Source organism: Oryzias latipes, chromosome 22 (assembly GCF_002234675.1).
Source record: "Oryzias latipes chromosome 22, ASM223467v1".
In the NCBI taxonomy this organism is placed as follows: Eukaryota; Metazoa; Chordata; class Actinopteri; order Beloniformes; family Adrianichthyidae; genus Oryzias; species Oryzias latipes.
In genome coordinates this window covers 25,158,972-25,181,675 of record NC_019880.2, presented here as the reverse complement: position 1 = coordinate 25,181,675, position 22,704 = coordinate 25,158,972, and the positions used below count along the sequence as shown (strand labels likewise).

Sequence of the window (22,704 nt, the reverse complement as noted above, 5' to 3'; positions counted from 1 at the left end):
GTAGCATGTAGCACTGTGCAGTGCACTGGGTTTGGGGCGGGCTGAAAAATGAAAAATACAATATACAATATACCTCACTCTCACTAAATGTTGTTTAGAGACCCACTCCAATGAATATTGTGTTTTTGGTGTTTATGACATGTTTATTTGTGGCATTTTTCTGATATTGGAGAACACAAGTTAAGAAAATCTAACTTAAAAAATCAATTTCTGAGTATTGTAGTGGATCAGGAGAGGACAAAAAAATGCAGTTTGAAAAAGTTCTCAGTTAGTAAGGCAGAAACTGCGATGGGTGGACAAAAGTCTCACTGCTCAACTCCATTCTGATTCATGAAGAGAAATAGATCCGTGAACATCTTTGTTTTCCTCGTCTGAGCTGGCACCTGGATCTAAACCGAATGGCTGGATAGCTTCAATATTGCTCTCCATTTTTGTTGCACTGCTAATGTTAGCTTGGGGTTGTGAGGGCTATAAGCTAGCGGGAGAGAATGAAAAAAGGGGGCATGGAGAAATAAGCGGACCAGCACAGTTAACTGTATAATATGAAACTGGATGAATCGCGTGTGACGTCACTCATAGAAATTGCTTTGCTTTCAGTTTCAACCAACTGAAGTCAATTCAGTCGCCATGTTGGAACCAGACATCCTCTGTAAGGCGTGATTGGCCCGTCTAAATTTCTATGGCAAACACTGTCCAATCAGGGTTGAGCATGCTAGAAGGCCACACCCCTTCCACTCAAAGCTGGTCCTGGAGAACCTGTCAATCAAACACTTTGAATGTTCGACATCAGGATTTTTACTTTTAGTGAGGCATCTTATTATTCAGTTTGTAACTTGAATAACTTGCGCTACAGCAAAAAGGGTTTGCCTAGTCCAGTTCCCATTTACTATTATTTATCCGCACCAACAGTCCTGCCCACAACTCAGAGGAAAGTTTCAGATAAGCTACTGCCGCTCTGCAGAAACTATGACCTGGAAAAGGACACAGTTGTTTTTTTTAATTTATCCTAAAAAATGGCATAATCATCATTAAAATACCACTTGGAACCTTTCGAAAAAGAAAAAAAAATGATTGGAGTGGGCCTTTAAGTGCTCACTGCGACCTGCCAATCACAGCCTGCCTGTAGAAAAAAAATGCTCATAAATATTTTCATTTTACGGGATCACACAGCGCTCTTTGACCATGATATTTAGTGCAAGCCACCTGTGTGCCCTGCACAGGTTTGCTCTTTTTATTTTGACAAGAGCTGGAGGTGGCAGAGATGAGGATGTCAAGGTTCTCTTTGGGCGTGCCAAGGATGGAGAGGATCAATACTACATCCATCAGAGGAACATATCATGGCAGATGTTCTGGAGATAAAGGCAGGGATGCAGATAGAGATGGACGCGTTGAGATGAGGAACAGTGATGTTGTTGGTACAAGAAGGCTGAAGTTGGAGGGACAAGGAAGGAAGCCTAGAAGAACATCAAAGAGGTGGTTCATGTATGTAGAAAAGGAGGTTATCGGGATGGACGGTAGGAGTAAGGTGAATATAAAAGAAAGGGTTAAATGGAGGTGATGATTTGCGGCCTCTAAAAGGAGCAGTGGATAGACAAAGAAAAGTGTTCTGTCTCTCTGCTGGGTCTGCTGTTCATTCAGATTTTTTTCTTTGGAAATATGAAAAAATTAGGATGTTTTTTTGAAAACCGAATTCACAAAAAGTAGAGTCCAGCCGTCCGATGGCGGTGGTGTCCTTGAACGCCTCACCGGCTGTGACGCATTCCGGGGCGGGAACTCTCAGGCGGATGTTGTTGTTAGCTTCGGTGGAGGATGTCTGAACTTTTCCCGCACACACTGAGATGATTCAAATGTAAGTAACATCCGTGACTCTTGGTATTAACCGCGTGCACGTGTCCCACCTCACGTGAACCGCGTCAGGATAACGTCTAGAATAAAGTGACACCTGAGTGTTGTTTTAAGCTAACATGCTAACATTCAGCTGGAGATGGACCACACAGTCAATGAAGCTTTAACCCAACTTTATTAAAGCAGATTTAAAAAGAGGGACTGACCGCCTTAGCTGTTCCTGTCTGAACCGTGTTAAGGTTGTTTCCGTTCATTTAAACTGTAATCAGAATTTTATTGCCGTAATGGTGATACAACGGAATTGTAGCAGCCTTGAGTGGTGAATAAAAAATAAAATAAAAAACTCTAACTCACATCTCTAATAATAAAATGTACAATATGTACAGAAATTTATGTAACTTTGTATACAGAAGCGTCCAGTCTCACGCGTTGAGCTTTATTTTCTCATAAGGTGCTACATTCATCATCGCTAGTAGGTAACCAATGAATATCAGTGTCTCTCGTTTCCTATTTTTCCTTTTATTTCATCACTTTAAATATTAAACGCGGATTAATCCTTTCGCTTTAACCAGGGGTCTGCAACCTTAAACCCCTAAAAAGAGCCATTTGGTCCACTTTCTCACCCTGCTAGAGCTGCTAAGTCACTGTCACTAGGAAAAATGCACATTTCTGCTTATTTATTTGGTATATTTATAAGAAAAACGTGTGATTTTGGTGGGTGGATTCACCTATTATTGGGCGTCGACCTGTTGACGAATAGATATATGAAATAAAAAAAAGCATATGCAGGTTCCCTTCAAAATAAAACACACCCCATCTCAAAATGTAAGAAAACTGAGTTAAAAATGGTATTTATATTATGATGGCGCACCGTCACTGTGTTTCTCATTTCATTATTGAATATAAATGTGACAACAGTGGTTTAGGATCTATTATAAAAAATCTACATGTGATTTAAGCTTATTCTAACGATAAACCACACTTTCTATGCTTTGTTATCAGTTATTTGACACGTATAAATGACAAAACCTAATACATAACTAAAGAAAAGTGACTAAAACAAATGAACTAAAACTACAAACCCACCGTTTACTGAAACGGTTAGTAGAGTCACAATGGAGCGATGACAAAGCCTCATGTGCCAAACTATAGGAGAGCATATCACTGCTGGACACCACATCAGAGGAAGGATGACAGCGGCGGCGCCAACAACAGACACCGTTTTGAACAGAAATGACGTCACAATAACCTCTATCACCCACTGTCAGTCATCTACAGGTTAAAGCCCCACCTCCATGTGAAATCTGAGTTAGCTCAAAAAGCAGAAAGGTCTGAATTAAAACTGTAAATTGACGACGGAAGTATAAGACTGACAAAAACAAAACAAAAGTTGAAAATGCAAAACATCAGCTGTTACAGATAAGCATTTTTCATTTGTTATTTGTTTCAAATTTATAGTTTTTAACTCAAGTTTCAACTTTACAGTTTTATTTTACAAATTTTCAATTTTGCCTTCAAGTTTAAAATGTTTACTTTCAAGTTTATAACAGTTTATACATTTATTTATTTATTTATCAAATTGAAATGTCTAGTTTTCAAATCTGCAATTTCTTTTTTTTTTTTATTGACTTTAGGCTGATCCTGATGGGGCCCCATAAGACTCAGTACTGAGAGGTCATTCTAGGTTATCAGCCAACATGGGTTTGAAAACAGAAAAAGTCAATTAGACCAACACCCCCGCCCTGCCTGGATTGACCGCTCTGTGCTAACACTGATGGGTTACTCAAAGCAGGAATGCTGTGAACTTTGAGACAGCTTTGACCAGCTGCAGCAGGCGCCTTCCCTACTGGATGTTTTACGTACTCATTACTCACCTGAGCTTCATAAAGTCCACTTTCCTCTGGGTTTACGTCTCAGTGTTTGCTCCAGAGTTTTGAACCTTGCCAATAAGGCGTAAGCTTGTTGGAAGGCCACCCCCTTACCACTTGAAAATGAGTTACAAAAAGTCTGTCACTCAAACTTTTTTAATGTGGGACGTGACATAAAATATTTTTGCTGAGGTGTCTGATGGTCGGTTTATTATTTGAACAACTTGCATTAAAGAGAAAGTGTGAAAAAAATAAGGATTATCAAGAACATGTAAAAAAAAGTAATCACATTAAGAATGGTTATTCTGACCAATAGAATGACTGAGTACCAGCTGTTTATTTCTCTGTGGAGGTCTATGGCATTTTGGCTTCTTGGAGCCCATGGGTACTTCCTGTTTGGAACACCAGGGAAGAGGGGTCACTCAGACCAGTTCTCTTATGCGGTTGCAAGCTTCTTAATTGGTTCCATCTTGCTAGTACCGGGTTGGACCCCCTTTTGCCTTCAGAACTTCCTTAATCCTTGGTGACAGAGATTCAACAAGGTTCTGGAAACATTCCTCAGAGTTTGGTCCAGATTGACATGACAGCATCACAGTTGCTGCAGATTTGTCGGCTGTACATCCTTGATGCCACTCTGCCGTTCCAAAGGTGATCTAATGGGTCGAGATTTGGTGACTGGAGGCCATTTGAGTCCAGTGAACTCATTTTCATGTTCTAGAAACCAGTCTGAGATGATTCCAGCTTTAGGACATGGTACCTTATCCCGTTGGAAGTGACCATCAGAAGGTGGTACTGTGATCATGGGCATGGTCTGCAACAATACTCAGGTAGGCTGTGGTATTTTATCCATTCTAAGGGACCCAAAGTGTGCCGAGAAAATATCCCCACACCACTATACCACCATCTGAACCGTTGATACAAGACAGGATGGATCCATGCTTTCATGTTTCACTCTCCGGACCAGAGAAGGTTTTTCCAATTTTCTATTGTCCAGTTTGGGTGAGTCTGTGTGAATTGTAGCTTCAGTTTACTCTTCTAAGCTGTCAGGAGTGGAGCACGGTGTGGTTTTCTGCTGCTGTAGTCCATCTGCCTTGGGGGTGTCCAATTCCAGGCCTCAAGGGCCGGTGTCCTATATGTTTTCCAATCAACCTGCCGTTGAAGGTCCTTATTGGCTAAACACACCTGATCCAGGTAATCAGCAGCAGATGAGGCAGGGTTTCTGGAAAACCAGCAGGTTGCCGGCCCTTGAGGCCTGGATTTGGACAGCCCTGATCTACCTCAAGGTTGGACGTGTTGTGCGTTCAGAGCTGATCTACTGCAGACCTCTGTTGGAACAGTGGTTCTTTGAGTTCCTGTTGTCTGTCTATCAGCTGGAACCAGTCTAGCCGTTCTCCTCTGACCTCTGGCATCAACAAAGCATTTCTGCCCACAGAACTGCCGCTCACTGGATTTTTTTCTCTATTTTGGACCATTTTCTGTAAACTCTAGAAATAGTTGTGGGGAAAAATCCCAGTAGACCAGCAGTTTCTGAAACACTCAGGACAGCCCATCTGACACCAACAACCATGCCACGTTCAAAGTCACTGCAATCACCTTTTTTCCCATTCTTAACCTTAGTTTGATCTACAGCAGATCGTCCAGACTCTAGTCCATGTAAACATGCCCAAATGCATTGAGTTGTGTTAATGAACACTTGAACGGATTCATTCATCTTCTTCCGTTTATTCCCCTTTTTTGGGTCACGATTCTGCCGGAGCCCATCCCGGCCATTTCTGGGCGAAGGCAGGTTACACCCTGGACAGGTCGCCAGTCTGTCGCAGCACTTGGACAGATGTGCCTTAATAATTGTCCATTGATTGTACAGTCAATGGTTCCACCTGAGCTCTGCTGATCTGTGAACGTCTGCTTACTGAAAGCCCCTTCATTTGCGTTTGTGAAATTAGATGTCCATTCAAGATTTTTGTTCTTTTAAAGTCATTTTCTTATTGTTTTTCAGACATGAGCAGCTTTTCTGATAGTTTTTAATGTAAGAATTCCTCAATGTTAATAATTCCACATTTGTTCAGTTTAGATCTGTTGTTATGTGAAAACTGTTATTTCAGGCTCATAATCTTATTGTCTGAATGGAAAAGCAAAGAAGAATCCATCAGTAATTGAATTCTTCGTGAATTATTTTCTAATGAAATGGCGCCGGTTCATAGAGTTCAGCAGAGACGGCGCCGCATTCCTGCCAAAGCCCTGAACCCTACAGATTCACTGAACCAGTGCTGATAATAAACTGGATTCTTACAATAAAATATAAAATCTGTTTTTGGACTGAAACTGTCTAAAAAGCGATCCAGAGATTTCACAGATTACCTAAACGTAGACTGGGTTGAAATGATTGACCCCCCAGTTTTGGATTCTTTTATTGCAGGTTTGCCTCTGCACAGTGATGAGACCCGCCTGCTCAGGATGGAGGGGGACAGGAAGTGCATCCTCTGTGAAATCGTCTGCGTTTCCAAGCAGGTAACCCGTCTTGACATGCAGGCTCTGCTGCAGACGTGGCAACAGGGGGTCCAGACAGCAGATCAGGGGTTTGATGAGAACCTAGAGCAGAACGCTCATGGTGTATTCAGACAGCACACTTATGCTTCACTTAAAGTGAACCAGAGTTGGTTTCCCCCAATAATCTGCAACAAATTTTCAGTCTGAATACACCCAAGCGGACCCTGGTCCGGGATGCTCTTGGACCCATTTTTCGAGGTGGTCAAAACGGCCGCTCTAGCCGGGCATTGCGCGACATAAAGAGTGTAACGGAGCAACGGCGAGGCACAGCAACTCATTGAGATACACATTGCTTCTCTCACTGTTTTCCTGAGAACCTTTTCTTAAAAACTTATCAGCGTATCTTCTCAGCCGTCACCTCCTCAGGAACCACCTTGCAGCACGCCTCCGCCGTACCAAAGTAACAAGTAAAAAGTATTCTACCTAACATTGATACAGAGGTTCAAATTTTGTCAGCGAAGGTTTATCCTGACAAGGATTACAAAACGTACAATTTCTATTATTCTTTCTGTTGTTGCTTTGCTCTGCCTTAATAATTCCTGACCAATACCTGAAGAGATCTTTAGTCACATGGGTTTGTTCACAAGCTTTGGTTCGAATCAGGATTGTCCAGTGGACGTTAGTCTAAATACAGACCAAACACAAGGTTCCGGACTCGACCCGGACCCAATTAAGTGGACTCGGTCCGGACCAAGACACATTTCCAGTCTGAATACTCCTTAAAGAACAACCCAGCAGGGGCCACGCAGTCTTCCCCTTTAGAAAAAGAAGACCCTGATTTGTATTGACGTTTTTTTTACTTTTATGATAAAAATTAGAGAAAAATGCTGTTTTTTTGCATAAATAAAACATATAAACACAACAAAATATATATTTTTACAAAATAGTTTATAACTCTTGACAGAGGTTCACATGACTTCCTTTCAAAATAAAAGATACCTTGTGGTAGTAGCAGCCGGTAGTGTGTTGACAGGAGATATTTAAAAAACTCACAGTTTATTTTATAATTTTATTTTTTTATCAGCTAACCAATAATAAATCAGAGCTGACTAAGTGACTGTTATTATAATTAACCATAAGGCACACTTAAAATCCTTGAATTTGTTCAAAAATTGAAAATCCATCCTACAATCCGCCTTGTCTAAGTATACATTCTGGTTGTACTTACTGACCTCAAATTACTATCCTTCAGTTGTTTTTGAAAGAGTTGAATTAAGTTTGAGTTAGTTTACTTCAATTTATTTTCCATTTACTACTAAACTACTTTTTACTTTACAGTTACGTTTTTTTAAAGCCACAAAGGAGGGCTAAAATGTGGGCGCAGAGCCTCAGGTTGCAGAGCTCTGACCTAGAGTCTTCACTTGTGTTTTCATGTCATGCTCCTTGTTCCTGCTTCAAAGTCAGTTGTGAACATGTGAGTTTTGATGTGCAGGAAATGGACGAGCACATAAGGAGCATGCTTCACCACCGGGAGCTGGAGAAGCTGAAGGGCCGGTGAGTTCATGAGCTCTGGTTCCTGATGTTCCCCCTTTCAGGGCTTTGCTCGAGCCTGAGAAATGGAGGGGGGGTCTGACTTGACTTTCCTGACACGTGCAGCACCAGGACCCCTTCAGCTGTGCCAGTATTTTTAGACGGAGCAGCAGATAAGTTCAGGAGACAGTTGCCTCTGACTGCATTTCTATAAAAGTCCAGCCTGTAGAAACCGTGCTCCACTCAAACACTGAGGTCACGGTGGTGTGTGTGTGTGTGTGTGTGTGGGGGGGGGGTCCACACACACACACTTTTTCTTGTTCTCTGCAAGCAGCTTTTCTGAAAATACAATAATATTTCTGCCTCTGAGCTCAGACCTGCAGGAAGGTCGTCATGTGTCACTCAGCTAACATCCTGACACACTTTTGGGGTAGGTGGGGGGTGGGGGGTGCTGGTCAGGGGGACAGGATTCCTGGGGGAAGCAGCTGTCTGGCTCCAGTATCAGGAGCTGTGCTGTGATTGGTCGCCAGCTCCCTCTGGACTGTTTTCCGATCACATGTCACATGACATTCAGCTCCAGGGGGCCAAAAGCAGACGCTGTGGTCAGGGGGCTTCAGAGCGCAGCGGACACCACCATGAAGGCGCAGTAAGCTGAGCTTCAGCCTCTGCTCCATCCAGGCTGCCCCCCCCCTCCCCAAAAAAAAGAGATCTAAGATCTTAGACTAGATCAGGATGAGTCTTTTGACTGAAAACGTTTGACGGTAGCTGCCTCCTGATCTGTGACAGACGGAGAATTAGGATTTCTTTTTACTCAGACGGAACCGGACCAGAGCAGAACCATGCCAGTTGGACCCATTGAATGCCCGCTGTCCCCCTCCCTCCCCAGGGACTGCGGACACGAGTGCAGAGTGTGCGGCGTGACAGTGGTAAGCCTGACCGAATACGCCAGCCACATTTCCAGTTCCTGGCACAAACAGAACGTGGACAAGAGTCCTGGGGGGGGCGAGCTCAGCCAGGAGAACTTTGACCAGGCTCTGGTGGACCTGATCCAGAAGAGGAAGGACAAGATCAGGTAAGTTCTCAGACTTACTTTTGCACTGTGATCCAAAAGCGGTGGTTCTTGATGGGGGACGGGGTTGGGGGAGAGTTTGGGGGTGGGGTTGCGTTTGCAGCATCGTGTTAAAAATGCACGAGCTGATGCCTGCAATCCATCTATAGTCCCATTCAGCTGAGCTACGCTAATGTTCTGCAGCTGCAAACAGAGGTCAGGGTGTAGACTTTGATCCACCAGAGAAGAACTAAGCGGAGGGATTGGGGCTCTGTGAGAACGCTGAGTCAGGCTCACAGAGGGACTTTGCCCTGTTTGTGTCTAAGTTAAGGAACAGGCAGAACCCCCCCCCCCTCCATTCTCTCAACCATTGACTTCATATGAGAACTGGACTGAGTGACCCCTCCCCCTAGCGTTCCAAACAGGAAGAACCCGCTGGTTCCAAGTAACCAGAATCCCATAGACTCTATAGAGAAATAATTCTATTTGTAAGAATAAACATTCTTCATCCTCACTTTTTTCACGATATTTTGTTAGTGCAAGTTATTAAGGTTTAAAACTGACCAATCAGATGCCTCAATATAAGTATGTGGTCTCTCAAATGTTCCAAATATTTGATTGACAGTTTCTCCCGACCCCGCTTACAAGCTCACTCCTGATTGGTGGTGAAGATGTCTTTAATCTTCACTTCTGATGAACGCAGCTCTGCCCTCTGTACAGATTCTTGTGTTTTCTGATTTCTTCTTAAAACTGAACTTCGTTTGAAAAGACGGAGCATCATCTCTGACAGAAACCCATTGTCCTGTGTACTTTCTACAAATGTTTTACCCCTCATCCAAGTGGCTTCATCTGTCTGGGTTCAAGCCATTGACAGTATAAGAAAACTGGACTGAGTGGATGTGATGTCACCAGCCAGTCGACACTGATTGGTCTGAGTCCATGTCTGGATGGCATCTACTGATGCCAATCAGGAGTAAGCTTGTTCAAAGTCCACACCCCTACCATTTGTACGCGGGTTTGGGAATATCTGTCAATCAAACATTGAAGTGGGGTTCACCACATGCTTTTACTGAGGCATCTGATTGGTCAGTTTATAACTGGAATAACTTGTTATTCTGACAAATAGAATCACTGTCTATGGGAGTTTGGCCTTTTGGAGCCTGCGGGTACTTCCTGTTTGGAACACGTGGCGGAGGGGTTGCCCAGTACAATTTTTATATTCACTCAACGGTTCAAGCCCCACATAGATCCTGCAGGTGGGTGGCCCCATCACGGGGTTGTAGGGTGTGTTCATCGTGGAGTTTTGATCGTCTTTGGAACTAATGAAAGGGAAGCATGGTATTGGCTGTCTGGCCCCTCTGTCAAACCACCTCTTTACTTTGTCAAGAATCTGTATGTTTTGGTCTTCCATCGATGATCTTTAAGTGTGAACCAACAGCAGAAACTGGTCCAGAGGTGTTTATCCTGTGTCGGTACATCCTCTTCTGTAATGGCATTCTTCACTCTACTGGACTGCATAACAACCCCCCCCCCCCCCCCCCGCCAAAGAAACCACCCCACACCCAGAGAAAAGAGAAACAATGTAGTTCAAGCAGTCCAGTGCAGTGAAGATAGCTCAATAATCTCACACTCGGCCCTTCTGATGCTTTGTAGGAAAGAAAAGGAAGCTGCTGCTGCAAAGGTGGCAAAAGAGGAAGAGGAGCGACGGAAAAAGGAGGAATTTCAGCAGAAACTGCAAGACGCGAAGGATCGTTACCGATTAGCACGTGCCAGGCAGCCGCCGCTGCAAGGCTACCGACACCAGTTTTCCTGTTACCAGAACCAGGCCAGCGGCGAGGAGGCAAAAGCAGGTCAACACGTTAAAAAAGGCAAGGGTGCCACCTGGCATGCCCAGGCCCCTCCAGACCTGCAGAAATGGGCATCTGGAGACCTTACTACTGAAGGAATGAAGCACCCAGGGGGGGGCAGCAGCAAGACATGGGGCCATGGTGCGCTCTTTAGAAGTCAGCAGAACTACCTGCCGTGGCTGAATAGCGGGGGGAGCAGTCACGGGCTCTATGGCCACAACAATGTCAATTGTTCCTATAGGCCCTACCTACAGAGAAACATGGGCGCTCCACCCTTCTGTGACTGGCTAAAGCAAACCCTGCAAGATCCCGGAGCTCGAGGGGTGGGGTCTGAACACAGCAGCAGGACTAACGGCAGCAACCCGGTACCAGACAAAGGCTGCCGCTGGTCACCCTATCCCGTAACACCCGCCCCTCAGGCTGAAGCCCACCCACATGCTCTGGAGATCAGCCAAGGCCCCAAAACAAAGCAGGAAAAGACAGCAGAAACTGGTGCCTTCATTTGCAGCAGACAGGAAAAATCTGGAGGAAGAAAAGTAAATTCTGCTCCCAAAGATGAAAGTAAGGCCAGTGGTTTCCATAGAGAGGCTTCTGTTTCCAGCCAGCAGGCAGAAGGAAAGGTTTCCTCCGCTGTCAGGGGAGGAGCTCAGCTCAGCAAAGCTGCTGGTCAGGCTCCTTCACAGCCTAACCCCAGACCCAAGGCCATCCCAGTATCCTCCACTGCAGCCCAGCACACAGGGTCACAGAGACCCATGTCAGAGTCCTCCACTACAGCCCAGCACACAGGGTCACAGAGACCCATGTCAGAGTCCTCCACCACAGCCCAGCACACAGGGTCACAGAGACCCGTTTCAGAGTCCTCTACTACAGCCCAGCACACAGGGTCACAGAGACCCATGTCAGAGTCCTCCACTGCAGCCCAGCATACGGGGTCACAGAGACCCGTTTCAGAGTCCTCCACTGCAGCCCAGCATAGGGGGTCACAGAGACCCGTTTCAGAGTCCTCCACTGCAGCCCAGCACACAGGGTCACAGAGACCCATGTCAGAGTCCTCCACTACAGCCCAGCATATGGGGTCACAGAGACCCGTTTCAGAGTCCTCCACTGCAGCCCAGCATATGGGGTCACAGAGACCCGTTTCAGAATTTTCCACCGCAAGTCTTCAAACAAGGTCAAGGAGACCAATCCCAGAATCTTCCAGTACAGTAAAGCAGGCAGGGTCACATAGACCCGTTCCAGAATTGTTCACTGAAACTCTGCAGACGGGGTCACAGAGACCCATCCCGAAATCCTCCCCTGCAGCTCAACAGACAGGGTCACAGAGACCCATCCCACAATCCTCTCCTGCAGCCCCACAGACAGGGTCACTGAGACCCATCCCACAATCCTCCCCTGCAGCTCAACAGACAGGGTCACAGAGACCCATCCCACAATCCTCTCCTGCAGCCCCACAGACAGGGTCACAGAGACCCATCCCACAATCCTGCCCTGCAGCTCAACAGACAGGGTCACAGAGACCCATCCCACAATCCTCTCCTGCAGCCCCACAGACAGGGTCACAGAGACCCATCCCTCAATCCTCCCCTGCAGCTCAACAGACAGGGTCACAGAGACCCATCCCACAATCCTCTCCTGCAGCCCCACAGACAGGGTCACAGAGACCCATCCCACAATCCTCTCCTGCAGCCCCACAGACAGGGTCACAGAGACCCATCCCACAATCCTCTCCTGCAGCCCCACAGGCAGGGTCACAGAGACCCATCCCACAATCCTCTCCTGCAGCCCCACAGACAGGGTCACAGAGACCCATCCCACAATCCTCTCCTGCAGCCCCACAGACAGGGTCACAGAGACCCATCCCTCAATCCTCCCCTGCAGCTCAACAGACAGGGTCACAGAGACCCATCCCACAATCCTCTCCTGCAGCCCCACAGACAGGGTCACAGAGACCCATCCCACAATCCTCTCCTGCAGCCCCACAGACCGGGTCACAGAAGAGCTGTGCCAGAGGCAGAGAGGAAACTTTCTCAGAGATACTCGGTCACAGCAAAGAAACACAAAGCCTCTGCAGTTCAGCTAAACTAGACACTTCAGACCTAGCTGGGCCCCAGGAGTCTGCAGTGCCCCCTTCAGACAACAACCCGTCCCCGCAGTCCCTGCTGGTCAGCACCTCTGTCTTAGACAGCCCTTGGCCGGGAGGCTCAGTCAGGGAGGAAGAGGAGGACGGAAAGGATGAGGCTGTGGGGTTGGGCCAAAGTCTGAACAGTGATCCCTCCAGAGGCGCTGAAGCGGCCTCGCCTTCATCCAAACTGGACCTCCCCCATGTCCTAAAACGGGACCTTAGCAAACACATCAGCTCCAAAAACAAGGCCGGAGGCCATGAGCCAAACTTGAATATCGCTAGACGTGTCCGGAACCTGAGCGGGTCCCGGAAGCATGAGGCGGACAGGGACTCTGGACTAAAGCCCACTGTGCGCCAGCTACTGAGCAGCTCTGCTTCACGCCGCTGCGTGAACTGGGAGCAGCTCTATGACGAGCTCCGGAAAAAGCAGGACAAGGGGAAAGGCATGCCCAGGTAAGGCGGGTCTCAGTGCAGCAGAACCAGAACTTCTCGGTCACTGCCTCATTTCATGATTGTGTTTCAGGTTTGGGATAGAGATGGTACCAAATGAGCAGGACTGCCCAAGACAGGAGGAGGAAGCCCTCCTGGAGGGTTTTGATTGGGACCTGGTGACGACCCGAAAACGCTCCCTATCAGAGAGCAGCCTTGCACCCTCCTCCTCCTCCCTGTTGGCCCCCTGTGTCTCAGAGGAGCCACCACAGAGGATGCATCTGAGCTCAGAGCAGCAGAGCGCCGCCTCTCCACCCCAACAGCGTCTTGCGGCACACAGGCAGCCGGACACACTAATGTCCGCCTCTGTCAAAGTCCTGCAGAGGTCCGAGTCTGTCGGGGGGGACAGCAGCTCTGGGATGGAGCAGTGTGATGGCCAGGGAAGCTGCAAAAGGCGCAGGGCAGCCACAGTGAGTTTGGAGAAACACTCTGGTTTCCTGCAGAGTAAACCCTCACACTAGTTTGAGACACGCTTTCAGCTCAATTGTCTCAGCAGAGGAGATTCGTTTCTTGTTGTATCTCGAAGGGAAAAGGATTGGAAATGGAACGTACGTTTGTGTTTTCAGGTGCTTGATTCCTCTGTCCTCTTTCAGGACGGCCAGAGTGCAGAGGCATCCTGCTTGGAGCATAACAGCAAAAGAAGGAAGGTCAAGTCAAAGAAAGGTCAGTTGTGGACAGAAAAGCTCTGCTGCGGTGCTGTCAAACACCAATAAGCCTCCTTGTTCCTGCAGAGCGTCTGCACATCGACCAGCTTCTGTCTGTGTCTCTGCGGGAGGAGGAGCTGAGCCGGTCCCTGCAAACCTTAGACAGCAACCTGATCCAGGCCCGCGCTGCGCTGGAGGCTGCCTACATGGAAGTGCAGCGCCTCACGCTGTTGAAGCAGCAGGCAAGAAACTAAAGTTTTCAATAGCTCTGCCAGTTCACAAATGTCATGTTTTCTTCTGCTATGACGTAGTGAGCGAGGCAGCAAATGTAGCTAGCAGTTTGACGACTTGCCGTCCCACAATAGTCCAAGGAGGGGAAAAATTACAATGAGAATAAAATCAGAGGACTTTTATTATTGCCGCAATACAAATAAGGAAAAGATCATTTTGTTTGGGACGACAAAGATCAGACTCTCCTCCAGGCCGAGACACTGATTGGCTGACGCAAAGTCTCCTTTCTCGCCAATGTTTAGCTATCTGAACTCTGGATGAGCTGTAATGTCTGCTCTCGTCTGTACATTGACTTAACATTGAAACTAGACGCCCCTGGTTGTGAAAGCTGCTTTAGACTTTTCATGTTAGACGGTAAAATAAAATATCTTTTTCTCCAGTAGAAGAAAATGAGGCAGACATACGAGTTGTGCACGCCCAATTTAGGGGAAAAAGACACTGTGTGTTTGGGGGGGGGTTGCTCACAGTGGTCCTCAGCACGCTCAGGGAGCTGGTGTTTATGCACAGACACATGAAAAAATTAGAGGGAACGTTCCCGCCACTGCGCGACCTCCAAATGTGCCAGGGCGGCGGCAGACTGATGTCAAAAAATCGTCCAGTCGGCATTGAACTTGAACGTTTTCATAAAACCGTGGCGGCTGCCGCGAAGTGTGAGAAAATGGAGAAAATGCATGCATTTAGGTGGCATTTTAGCACATGTGACCGTCGCTTTAGGGAGGAGTCATGTGATGGAGGGTTTATGAAGATGATGTTCCTGTTTGTTTCCTTCAGATCACTGTGCAGATGAGCACGTTGAGGAACACTCGCATAGACCTGCTGAAAGGGATGCAGGGTAAGAAACTCACATCAGCAGCAATGACCCAATGGAGGGACCAACAACGATCCAAATCACAACTGGGGCAATAGATGCCCCCAAACCATAATTAGCCTTTTCTTCTTTTTCAGGCACCAGAGAAGAAACCTCTCTGCTCAAAGTCAAAGAAGAAAAGAGCGACGCCCCCGTACCCAGCTCTACTGCTCTCACTCTTCATCACCCTGCAGGAGACGCCGCCCCTTCCCCTCCTAGCCTGCAGTCCATCCCTGTAGTCATCAAAGCAGAGCCGCAGTCCCCGGTGATGGTCTCCCAGCAGTGCCCAGAGGAGGAGGGGGCTCCCTGCGTGGACGGTCCCTACGTTCGGCTTCAGGGTCAGTGAGGGGTTGCTCCTGAACTTTTTCTCTGATTCTGCTGATACAGACACGATGTGTCCCTGATCTCCAGAATAAATGGTGATCAGTAAAGAAGCATGTCTTCTAAACGCTTTCCAGACGCTGCTCCTGCTGCGCCCCCTGGAGGAAAACCCGAGTCCAGCAGTGAAGACCCTTCAGGCTGCAGGGATCAGCCTCCCAGCTCTGTCCTCACAGTGGACGAGAGCATCCAGGCGTCCAATGACAGGATCCCCCCTCCCACTGACTGCAGATCCCCCGTCAAGCTGTCGCCCAGCAGGAGGGGCTCTGAAGAAGGGGCTGCCGCTGGCCGTCCATCAACCCTGAACACGCCCACCTACTCACCTGAGCTGAAGAGCGGAGCACGTGTGAGGAAGCTGAGGAAGAGGAAGTCGCTTAAGAAGGCTGCTGCTGGGGCCAAGCAACCTGAGAGCAGCGACTCTGAGGGAGACGAAGAGGCCTGCAGACCACGGTGGCTGCGTCTGCGCAGGCGAGGCAGCGCTGGCTCTCAGAGCAGCAGCTGCAGCCTGCCTGCAGACGACAGGGAGGGCAGGAGAGCCCTGAGGTTGATGTTACCCACCATCAGGCTCCAAAAGGTCAACCCTAAACTCTACAAACAGGAGCAGGAAAACCTAGATTCAGTAGAAAACATGGAGGTCTCTGCAGCGTGTCACACCCAGGCTCCTGCTTCACCTCCTCTTCCGAGTTACAGCTTGGCCTGCAGCCAGGTCTCCTCCACCAGTGACATGGACCTGTGCAAATCCTCAGAGAGGTGAGCCCGTCCTAAAATCAGGAGCTGGATTTCACTGCCGTCAGCTCCCAGACTAATTTATTCCCCCCGTCCCACAGCGATTTTCCCTTTTCCGTTGTCCACCCCAGGAACTCCTCAGGTAGGTTCTGTTTCCTCACACCGTCCTAAAAAAAACTAATAATCATAAAAGAAGAAACCCTCTGAACTTTCACGGAGGACATGTTTTAGTTAGAACCCAGAAAACTCCAAAGGAAGAAAAACGTCATTCTTTTCCGGAGAGAACTTTGTTTTCGTTTCATCCAAATGAGGAACACTAGAAAGAAAAAAGCTGCAGTTTGGTTTGTTTGTTTATTCCAGCTTCTGCAGACAAATGAAACCTTTGAATGTTCGGTCTGTTTCTTTATGACCTGAAACATTTCTACAGTGACTTTGTCAAAAGAAAAATAAATAAGAATGATTCTTTTCCTTCGAGTTTTGTGACGTTTCCCCATCGAATCAGCAGAGTTTCCCAGATTATCTGACGGTCAAAACATTTCCATCTCTGAAGTGTCGTCTGACCACGGAGGGGATCAGGGGCCCACTGAGGGGGCGTTCAGCGGCCACCAGGAGGCGGTGAACGGCATGGACATCCACGACGGACTGCTGTACACGTGTTCAGGAGATCGAACCGTCAGAGTGTTTGACTTGGTGGTGGGTGAGGCAGAATTCTTGCTGGTCCTGCTTGTTTGAGCCGTAGGGATATCAGAAACCTGTGTTTGCCGCAGACTCATCAGTGTGTGGGCGTGATGGAAGGCCACGCCTCCAAAGTCACCTGCCTGCTGGTGTCTGCTTCGCCGTCCCTCCCCCACCGCCTGTACTCTGGCTCCAGCGACCAGAGCATCCGCTGCTACAGCCTGCAGGTCCTGCAGAAAGTGATTCAGACTTTGGTGGCATGTGTGTGTGCGTGTGCGTGTGGTCAGTCACCACTGACTGATGTGTTGTTCTTTGCAGACACGAGAGCTGGAGCAGCAGTTTGTCGTCTCAGAGAGAGTCCTCTGCCTCCACAGCCGCTGGACGTTGTTGTACGCCGGTCTGGCCAACGGCAGCGTGGTGACTTTTGACCTGAAGGTGAGTTTGAGGCCGTCCCAGAGCTGGACAGGAACAGAAAGGTCACAAATTTAAGCTTCGACGCTGAAATACGCAAGTGCAGGTAAAGTCAGACTCTTTGATTTGATAGTAGTTATGAAAAAAAAAGACAATCCTATGTAGAAATCTTTTAAAGCTGCAAACAAAGAAATGAAAAATCAAATGAGCTAACCGATCCTAAAGTTTACTTTATAAATTACCCATTTTTGTTTGATTGAATAAATATAATATCTTATCCAACTTAAAGAGTTTTGTACTCAAATGAGCTTATCTCAACATTTATTATCTCTCTGTATTGATTTGTCAAAGGCATTTGACACATTGTGTTAGAACAAAGCCTTATCAGTTTTGGCCTTTCAAATCATGTTGTCTCCTGGCTCACAAATTACTTGAGTAACAGAACCCAATGTGTTAGACAGGATGGTTTTAAATGTACATAAGGGGGTGCCACAGGGTTCTGTATTAGGACCCCTCCTATTTGTCATGTATATCAATAATATAGGTCAAAATTGTGTCTGATGCAAATATGCATTTTTATGCAGATGACACAATTGTTTATTGCTTTGAAAAGCTTTTGACACGGTACAGCACACATTTCTCCAGATAAAATTAATGGTTACTGCAGACAAAACCAAGTTAATGTTGTTTTCAAACTGGAAAAACACCACAGGGTTTCCTTAAAGTATCCACTCTGGAAGGAAATGAAATTGAAATATCTGGGAATCTTGATTGCTGATGCACTCTCATTCAAGCCCCACATTGACAATCTTCTTATGTTTGTAGTATTTTAGGAGTAAAGCTGGGATAATGTGTGTTTTTTCCAAACATTGAGTTTATTTTTGTGATTCAGGAAGTGTTTTAGGGAGAGGCAGGAGTGAAGCAGTCATTCCAGACAAAAGCTGGAATCATTCAGGAAGAATGCTGCATCAAAATGTTAAGGACTCTCTCCGGGGTGGGGGGCGCAGACCAACAAACAGATGGATGTGTGGGACTGCCACGGACTGCGAGGCGTCAGCTGCCTGGCCACGTCACAGGAGGGGGCGTGCAGGATCCTGCTGGTGGGCTCCTACGACAGCACCATCACCGTGAGGGATGCTGGGAGCGGGCTGCTGTTTCGCACGCTGCACGGGCACGCCAAGAGCGTGCTCTGCATGCAGGTGGGCGGGGCTATATTTATACAAACTGTCTGTGGGGGTGGGGGGGAGGTAAGATGTGTACTGAAGTCTGCTTCCACTCAGGTGGTGAAGGATCTGGTCTTTAGTGGATCCAGTGATCACTGTGTGCGCGCCCACAGCATCCACGTGAGTTTCCAGCTTTACGCACAAACGCGGCCCTTTTGACTCTCGACGTGACCCCGTGACCTTTGCTCCGCAGACGGGGCAGCTGCTTCACGTCTACCGCGGCCACAGCCACGCCGTCACTGTGGTCTCCGTCCTGGGGGGGGTGATGGTCACCGCCTGCCTGGACAAACTGGTGCGGGTCTTTGACCTGCAGGTCAGCATCCTCAGCTTGGGGCTCAGATGGGTTTGGGTTGAATTCTGGTTAACTGAACCTCTTGTGGCGTCTTCAGTCTCAGAACCAGCGACAGGTCTACGGGGGCCACCGGGACATGGTGCTGTGCATGAACGTCTACAAGAACATGGTGTGTCTGTCTGGGGGGGTCCACCTGACAGGTTGTACTGCCGTGTATTAAAAAACTCTTCTCTTCCTGTGCCAGATCTACACCGGCTGTTATGATGGCAGCGTGCACGCCGTCCGCCTGAACCTGTCGCACAGCTTCCCCTGTAGGGTAAGAGTCTTTTTAGCCCTCCACCCCCCAGCATGAAATTATATTTGGAATGAATGTTGCCTTAGAGTAAATTAAAAAACATGGAAGTGAGTAAATTTAGTATGAGAAAGAAACAAAACTGTTCCAGAGATGAGAGGCAAACTGTTGCCGTGCCAACAGAGAGAATTCCGCTGTCAGTCAAATCCTGCTCCAGTGTAGTTAAAGCCTCACTAGAGGTATTTACAATCATGCATGTGAAGGCTGTTCATGTTAGCACGTAGTGCAGATTGTTTACAAGTTTAAAGAAATAATACTTTCTTTTACAGTACAGTACTTACAGTGTACTTAAGTGATATTTACATGTTATTGTGTGACTACTGTGTACTTTCAGGGTATTTACATGGTACTTTTTTGTGTCTACTCGGTACTTGCATGGTACTTACCGTGTATTTATGTGGTATTATTTGGTTCATACTTGTGTGGTACTTACTGGGTATTTATAATACTTACTGGGTATTTACATGTTGTTCAAAGGTGCCTTTTGTGGTACTTACCACATGTAAGAACAAGGTAAGTACAAATAAAGTACCTTGAATTTAAGTCTACACTTGTATGTTTCATAGTATTTACCACAGAAACTACCCCTTAAGTACACTGAAACTGGACTGTAATAGAAAGTCAGCCCTATTTCCACTCTATTACATGGTACTTTCAGTACTAAATGCTGGGTATGTTCACTTATTACATTCCCGTACAGTGTTCCAGAAAGCAGGTTATGCTAGCTCCCACAGTAAGTTTGAGGCTAAGGAAGTTGATAACCTCAGCTTTCGGTTCCAGAAATGGAGGTATGTTTCAGGGTAGGTCAAGTTACCATAGCAACTCATGCTCTGAACATAACCTGGTCTGGAGCAGGTTTAGTTGAAGGTTAGTTTGTTTACAGAGAGGTGAAGCAGCATGGCGTGTCCATTTGAAGATGATTTAGTGGATGAAGAAGCTCAGATAATACTTTTTCTACTGTGAGAGGGTGATAAGACCACAAATGGATGCTGGAAAAATATTTTTTTTACTTTTATCTAACTTAATTATTTGCTTCAGTTAAGATAAATCATGTTTTTTTTAGTCAGTTTAAAAATAACACGTAGTTATTAGACAGTTATTTTGCTTTCATTCAAATTAATTCAATCAAGTAGGTGTAACTTTGGTGCTGCTGTTAGATCGGCAACGCAAGGGATTGTGGGATACCATTCCCTTTGCCTGTCTGGACGGATTTGGGTTTAAGTGTGGCTTTTTTACAAAATGTGTTTAGTTGTTTAGCTGTTTTACTGTGTTTTTCTGAGTTATTTTGTCCTACTATGTTTAATTCTTTGTGCACCATGAGTGAGAGGGAGGGAGAGGATGATGAGCACCCCTACTGTATACTGTTGTAATGATAAATTCAGAGAAATGGTGTATGGTTACATGTTTCAAATCTGTCTTGTTTCATACACCTTAATGTTATAAAAATCAGAATATCTGCCGGCTCCAATTTAGACATATGAGAGTTCAAGAATTACAATAAACTAAGATGTAAAAACTTTAATTGAATTCGAGTAATATGACATTTAGTTAGATAAATATGTAAATTTGAATTGTAAAAAAAAAAATTTAGTTGGATAGACGTAAGAAATTAGGTTGAATAAATGCAACTCAATTACTTGATTACCAACTGAATGAATTTAAGTTGGCTCCGTTATATATATATATGTGTCACAATGAAAATAGAAACGAGGTAGAAACTCGTGCGTTTACTTGTCTGTTGTTTTTCTCCAAGCAGAGACTCTTTCTTTTGATGATGCAGCTGTGTTACTTTTTGATGGACTAATATTCTTCATACGCCGTCATTAAAATCTCAGACTCCGTCTCACTAAAGTATAGCGCTTTCTTTTTTTCCCACGCGTTTCCATGGTGAATCCGGTAATTGGCGATCCATTGAGAATGTCTTTATGTACCTGCTGTGCACGAGCATTAACCCAGGGTTACCAAGTCAAGCGTAATTACACCAACTCATATCCGGTCTTCTGGAACCGACATACCCAGAGTAAGCAAGTTCAGGCAGATTTCAGCCAGAGTTCAGGCTTAAAGTCAGGCTAGTTTAAACATGCTTCCTGGAATACCCCCCTGGTGTTGTGTAGTATATGTATTCTTTTGTTGCTGTATGAGTGTTTTGTTGTTTTTTATAAATTTTGTTTGAGTTTGAGTGTTGTGCATGATACCAGTGTTGTATGACTTTATTGTTGTATGGCTGTTGTGTTGTTGTGGCTGTTTTGTTGTTGTGTGACTGTTGTGGTGTTGTCATTTTATGGCTTATTGTGTTATATTGTGATACAGATGTTGTTGCTTTTGTGCGTCTGTGACAGTGGCAGGGCTGTGCGCTGGTGTTCGGGGTGATGGAGCACCTGCAGGAGCACCTGACCTCGGTGCACGCTCGAGCCGGCGGCGTCCAGACCGTCCGCTGCCGCTGGAAAGAGTGCGAGGACGTGCTGTGCGCCCGCAGCTCTACACAGGTCCTCCAGCACACACAGAAACACAACTACTTCCTGGTTTTTATTGGGGGGGGCTGACCGCTGCTGTTCTCTGCAGACCCTGCTGCTGCACATGCACAAACACACAGAGGAGGACGTGCAGCCCTAGGGGCCAGAGGGGGGAGTGTCCTTCCTCCCCGAGCTCCTCCTCCTCCTCTACAAGCTACTCCTCCCCATATTGGGGGGGGGGGGTCATTCTTGGGACCCACTTGACATGACGGCTTCCACCGTGCCTCATGGGTGTTGAAATCCAACCTTAAACTGTGATGGGGGGTGGTCCGTCTGTTTAACACCCCCCCTGGATCTACGTGTTCATCGACCAAAGACGATGAAGAAACTCTGGAGCTGCGGCTCGGAGAGAATCTGCAGCTTTGACTTTTTGCTTTTCTTATCGTTTTTTAATTTTGCCGCCGTTGGCTCGTTTTTTTTTTCTTTTCTTTTGATCTCTGCGCCCCGCATGCGCCTTTTTCCCGTTTGGTCCGGGATGACTGAGGGGTCTGGTGATGATGATGAGGTTTCGGCGCCGCGTTTGAAGGAGTTTTACTGAAGGTCAGATGTCACAGTAGAGGGAGAACAAGGCCGGACTTTTCCTCCGTTAGTCTTTAGTGTGTTTCTCATTCAGGCGTGAAGAAGCGTTCGGTTTGCTCTGAGGTTTGCCTTTGGGGGCGGGACAGAGCTCAGGTGGGGGAGGGGCTTATTTCTGTTGCATTTCTCCTCAGAGGTGGGTTCATGAAGGAGCTTTCCAAAGGTTGGAGTGTTGTGGCTCAGTCATGTGCTTTTAGTTTTCTACTGATGATGGTTTCTGATAAAGTGTGTGTGTGTTAGGGCGGAGTTTAGAGGTGTTTGATGGATGATCCTGCAGGGAAGAAGTTGACTCCATGCTGAAGCGGATTCACAGTAATGGAGATTCTCCTGAAGGCAGGTGGAACGTTGATTTTTGGTCATCTTTTTTTTTTTTTAGTGTGTTTTGTCCCGTGTCTGCTCAAAGTGTGCGGTTCTCCTCCGGCCTGCGTTCCTGAGTTTCTTCTAAAGTGACGTTTGTTTCTGGATCTGTTTTTCTAAAAAGTGCATTTTAAGCAGCTGTTCTGAATAAACCTGTTTGCAGCGTCACCACACCTCCGCTCT

At 46.7% G+C, this 22,704-nt stretch overlaps 1 protein-coding gene across 4 annotated transcripts; it reads left to right on the top strand.

The window, feature by feature from the left end:
- Window positions 1–1,747: 1,747 nt before the first annotated feature.
- LOC101165188 (zinc finger protein 106) lies at window positions 1,748–22,692 on the top strand. Of its 4 annotated transcripts, XM_023951795.1 has the most exons (23): window positions 1,748–1,849; window positions 6,130–6,221; window positions 7,693–7,754; window positions 8,617–8,802; window positions 10,432–11,940; window positions 12,229–13,200; window positions 13,271–13,646; window positions 13,830–13,899; window positions 13,968–14,122; window positions 14,943–15,003; window positions 15,117–15,356; window positions 15,477–16,146; window positions 16,224–16,264; window positions 16,673–16,815; window positions 16,890–17,024; window positions 17,116–17,232; window positions 18,216–18,407; window positions 18,489–18,551; window positions 18,625–18,744; window positions 18,821–18,892; window positions 18,968–19,039; window positions 21,415–21,561; window positions 21,638–22,692. In XM_023951795.1, the coding sequence occupies exons 2-23, from the start codon at window positions 6,168–6,170 to the stop codon at window positions 21,686–21,688; spliced, it is 5,508 nt and encodes a 1,835-aa protein (XP_023807563.1). In that variant the 5' UTR covers window positions 1,748–1,849; window positions 6,130–6,167; the 3' UTR covers window positions 21,689–22,692. The 4 variants fall into 4 exon arrangements, with proteins under 4 accessions (XP_023807563.1, XP_011489080.2, XP_023807564.1 ...); XM_011490778.3 differs by having other exon boundaries at window positions 10,432–13,200; XM_023951794.1 differs by lacking the exons at window positions 1,748–1,849; window positions 6,130–6,221; window positions 7,693–7,754 and having other exon boundaries at window positions 8,333–8,802; window positions 10,432–13,200.
- The last annotated feature ends 12 nt before the right edge of the window (window positions 22,693–22,704 follow it).

Bases quoted from the DNA above. Each gene is read 5' to 3' on its own strand.
- LOC101165188 (XM_011490778.3), top strand. From the start codon at position 6,168: ATGGAGGGGGACAGGAAGTGCATCCTCTGTGAAATCGTCTGCGTTTCC. The intron at 15,357-15,476 runs GTCAGTGAGGGG...AACGCTTTCCAG, and splicing joins TCCCTACGTTCGGCTTCAGG to ACGCTGCTCCTGCTGCGCCC. The intron at 16,816-16,889 runs GTGGGTGAGGCA...TGTTTGCCGCAG, and splicing joins TCAGAGTGTTTGACTTGGTG to ACTCATCAGTGTGTGGGCGT.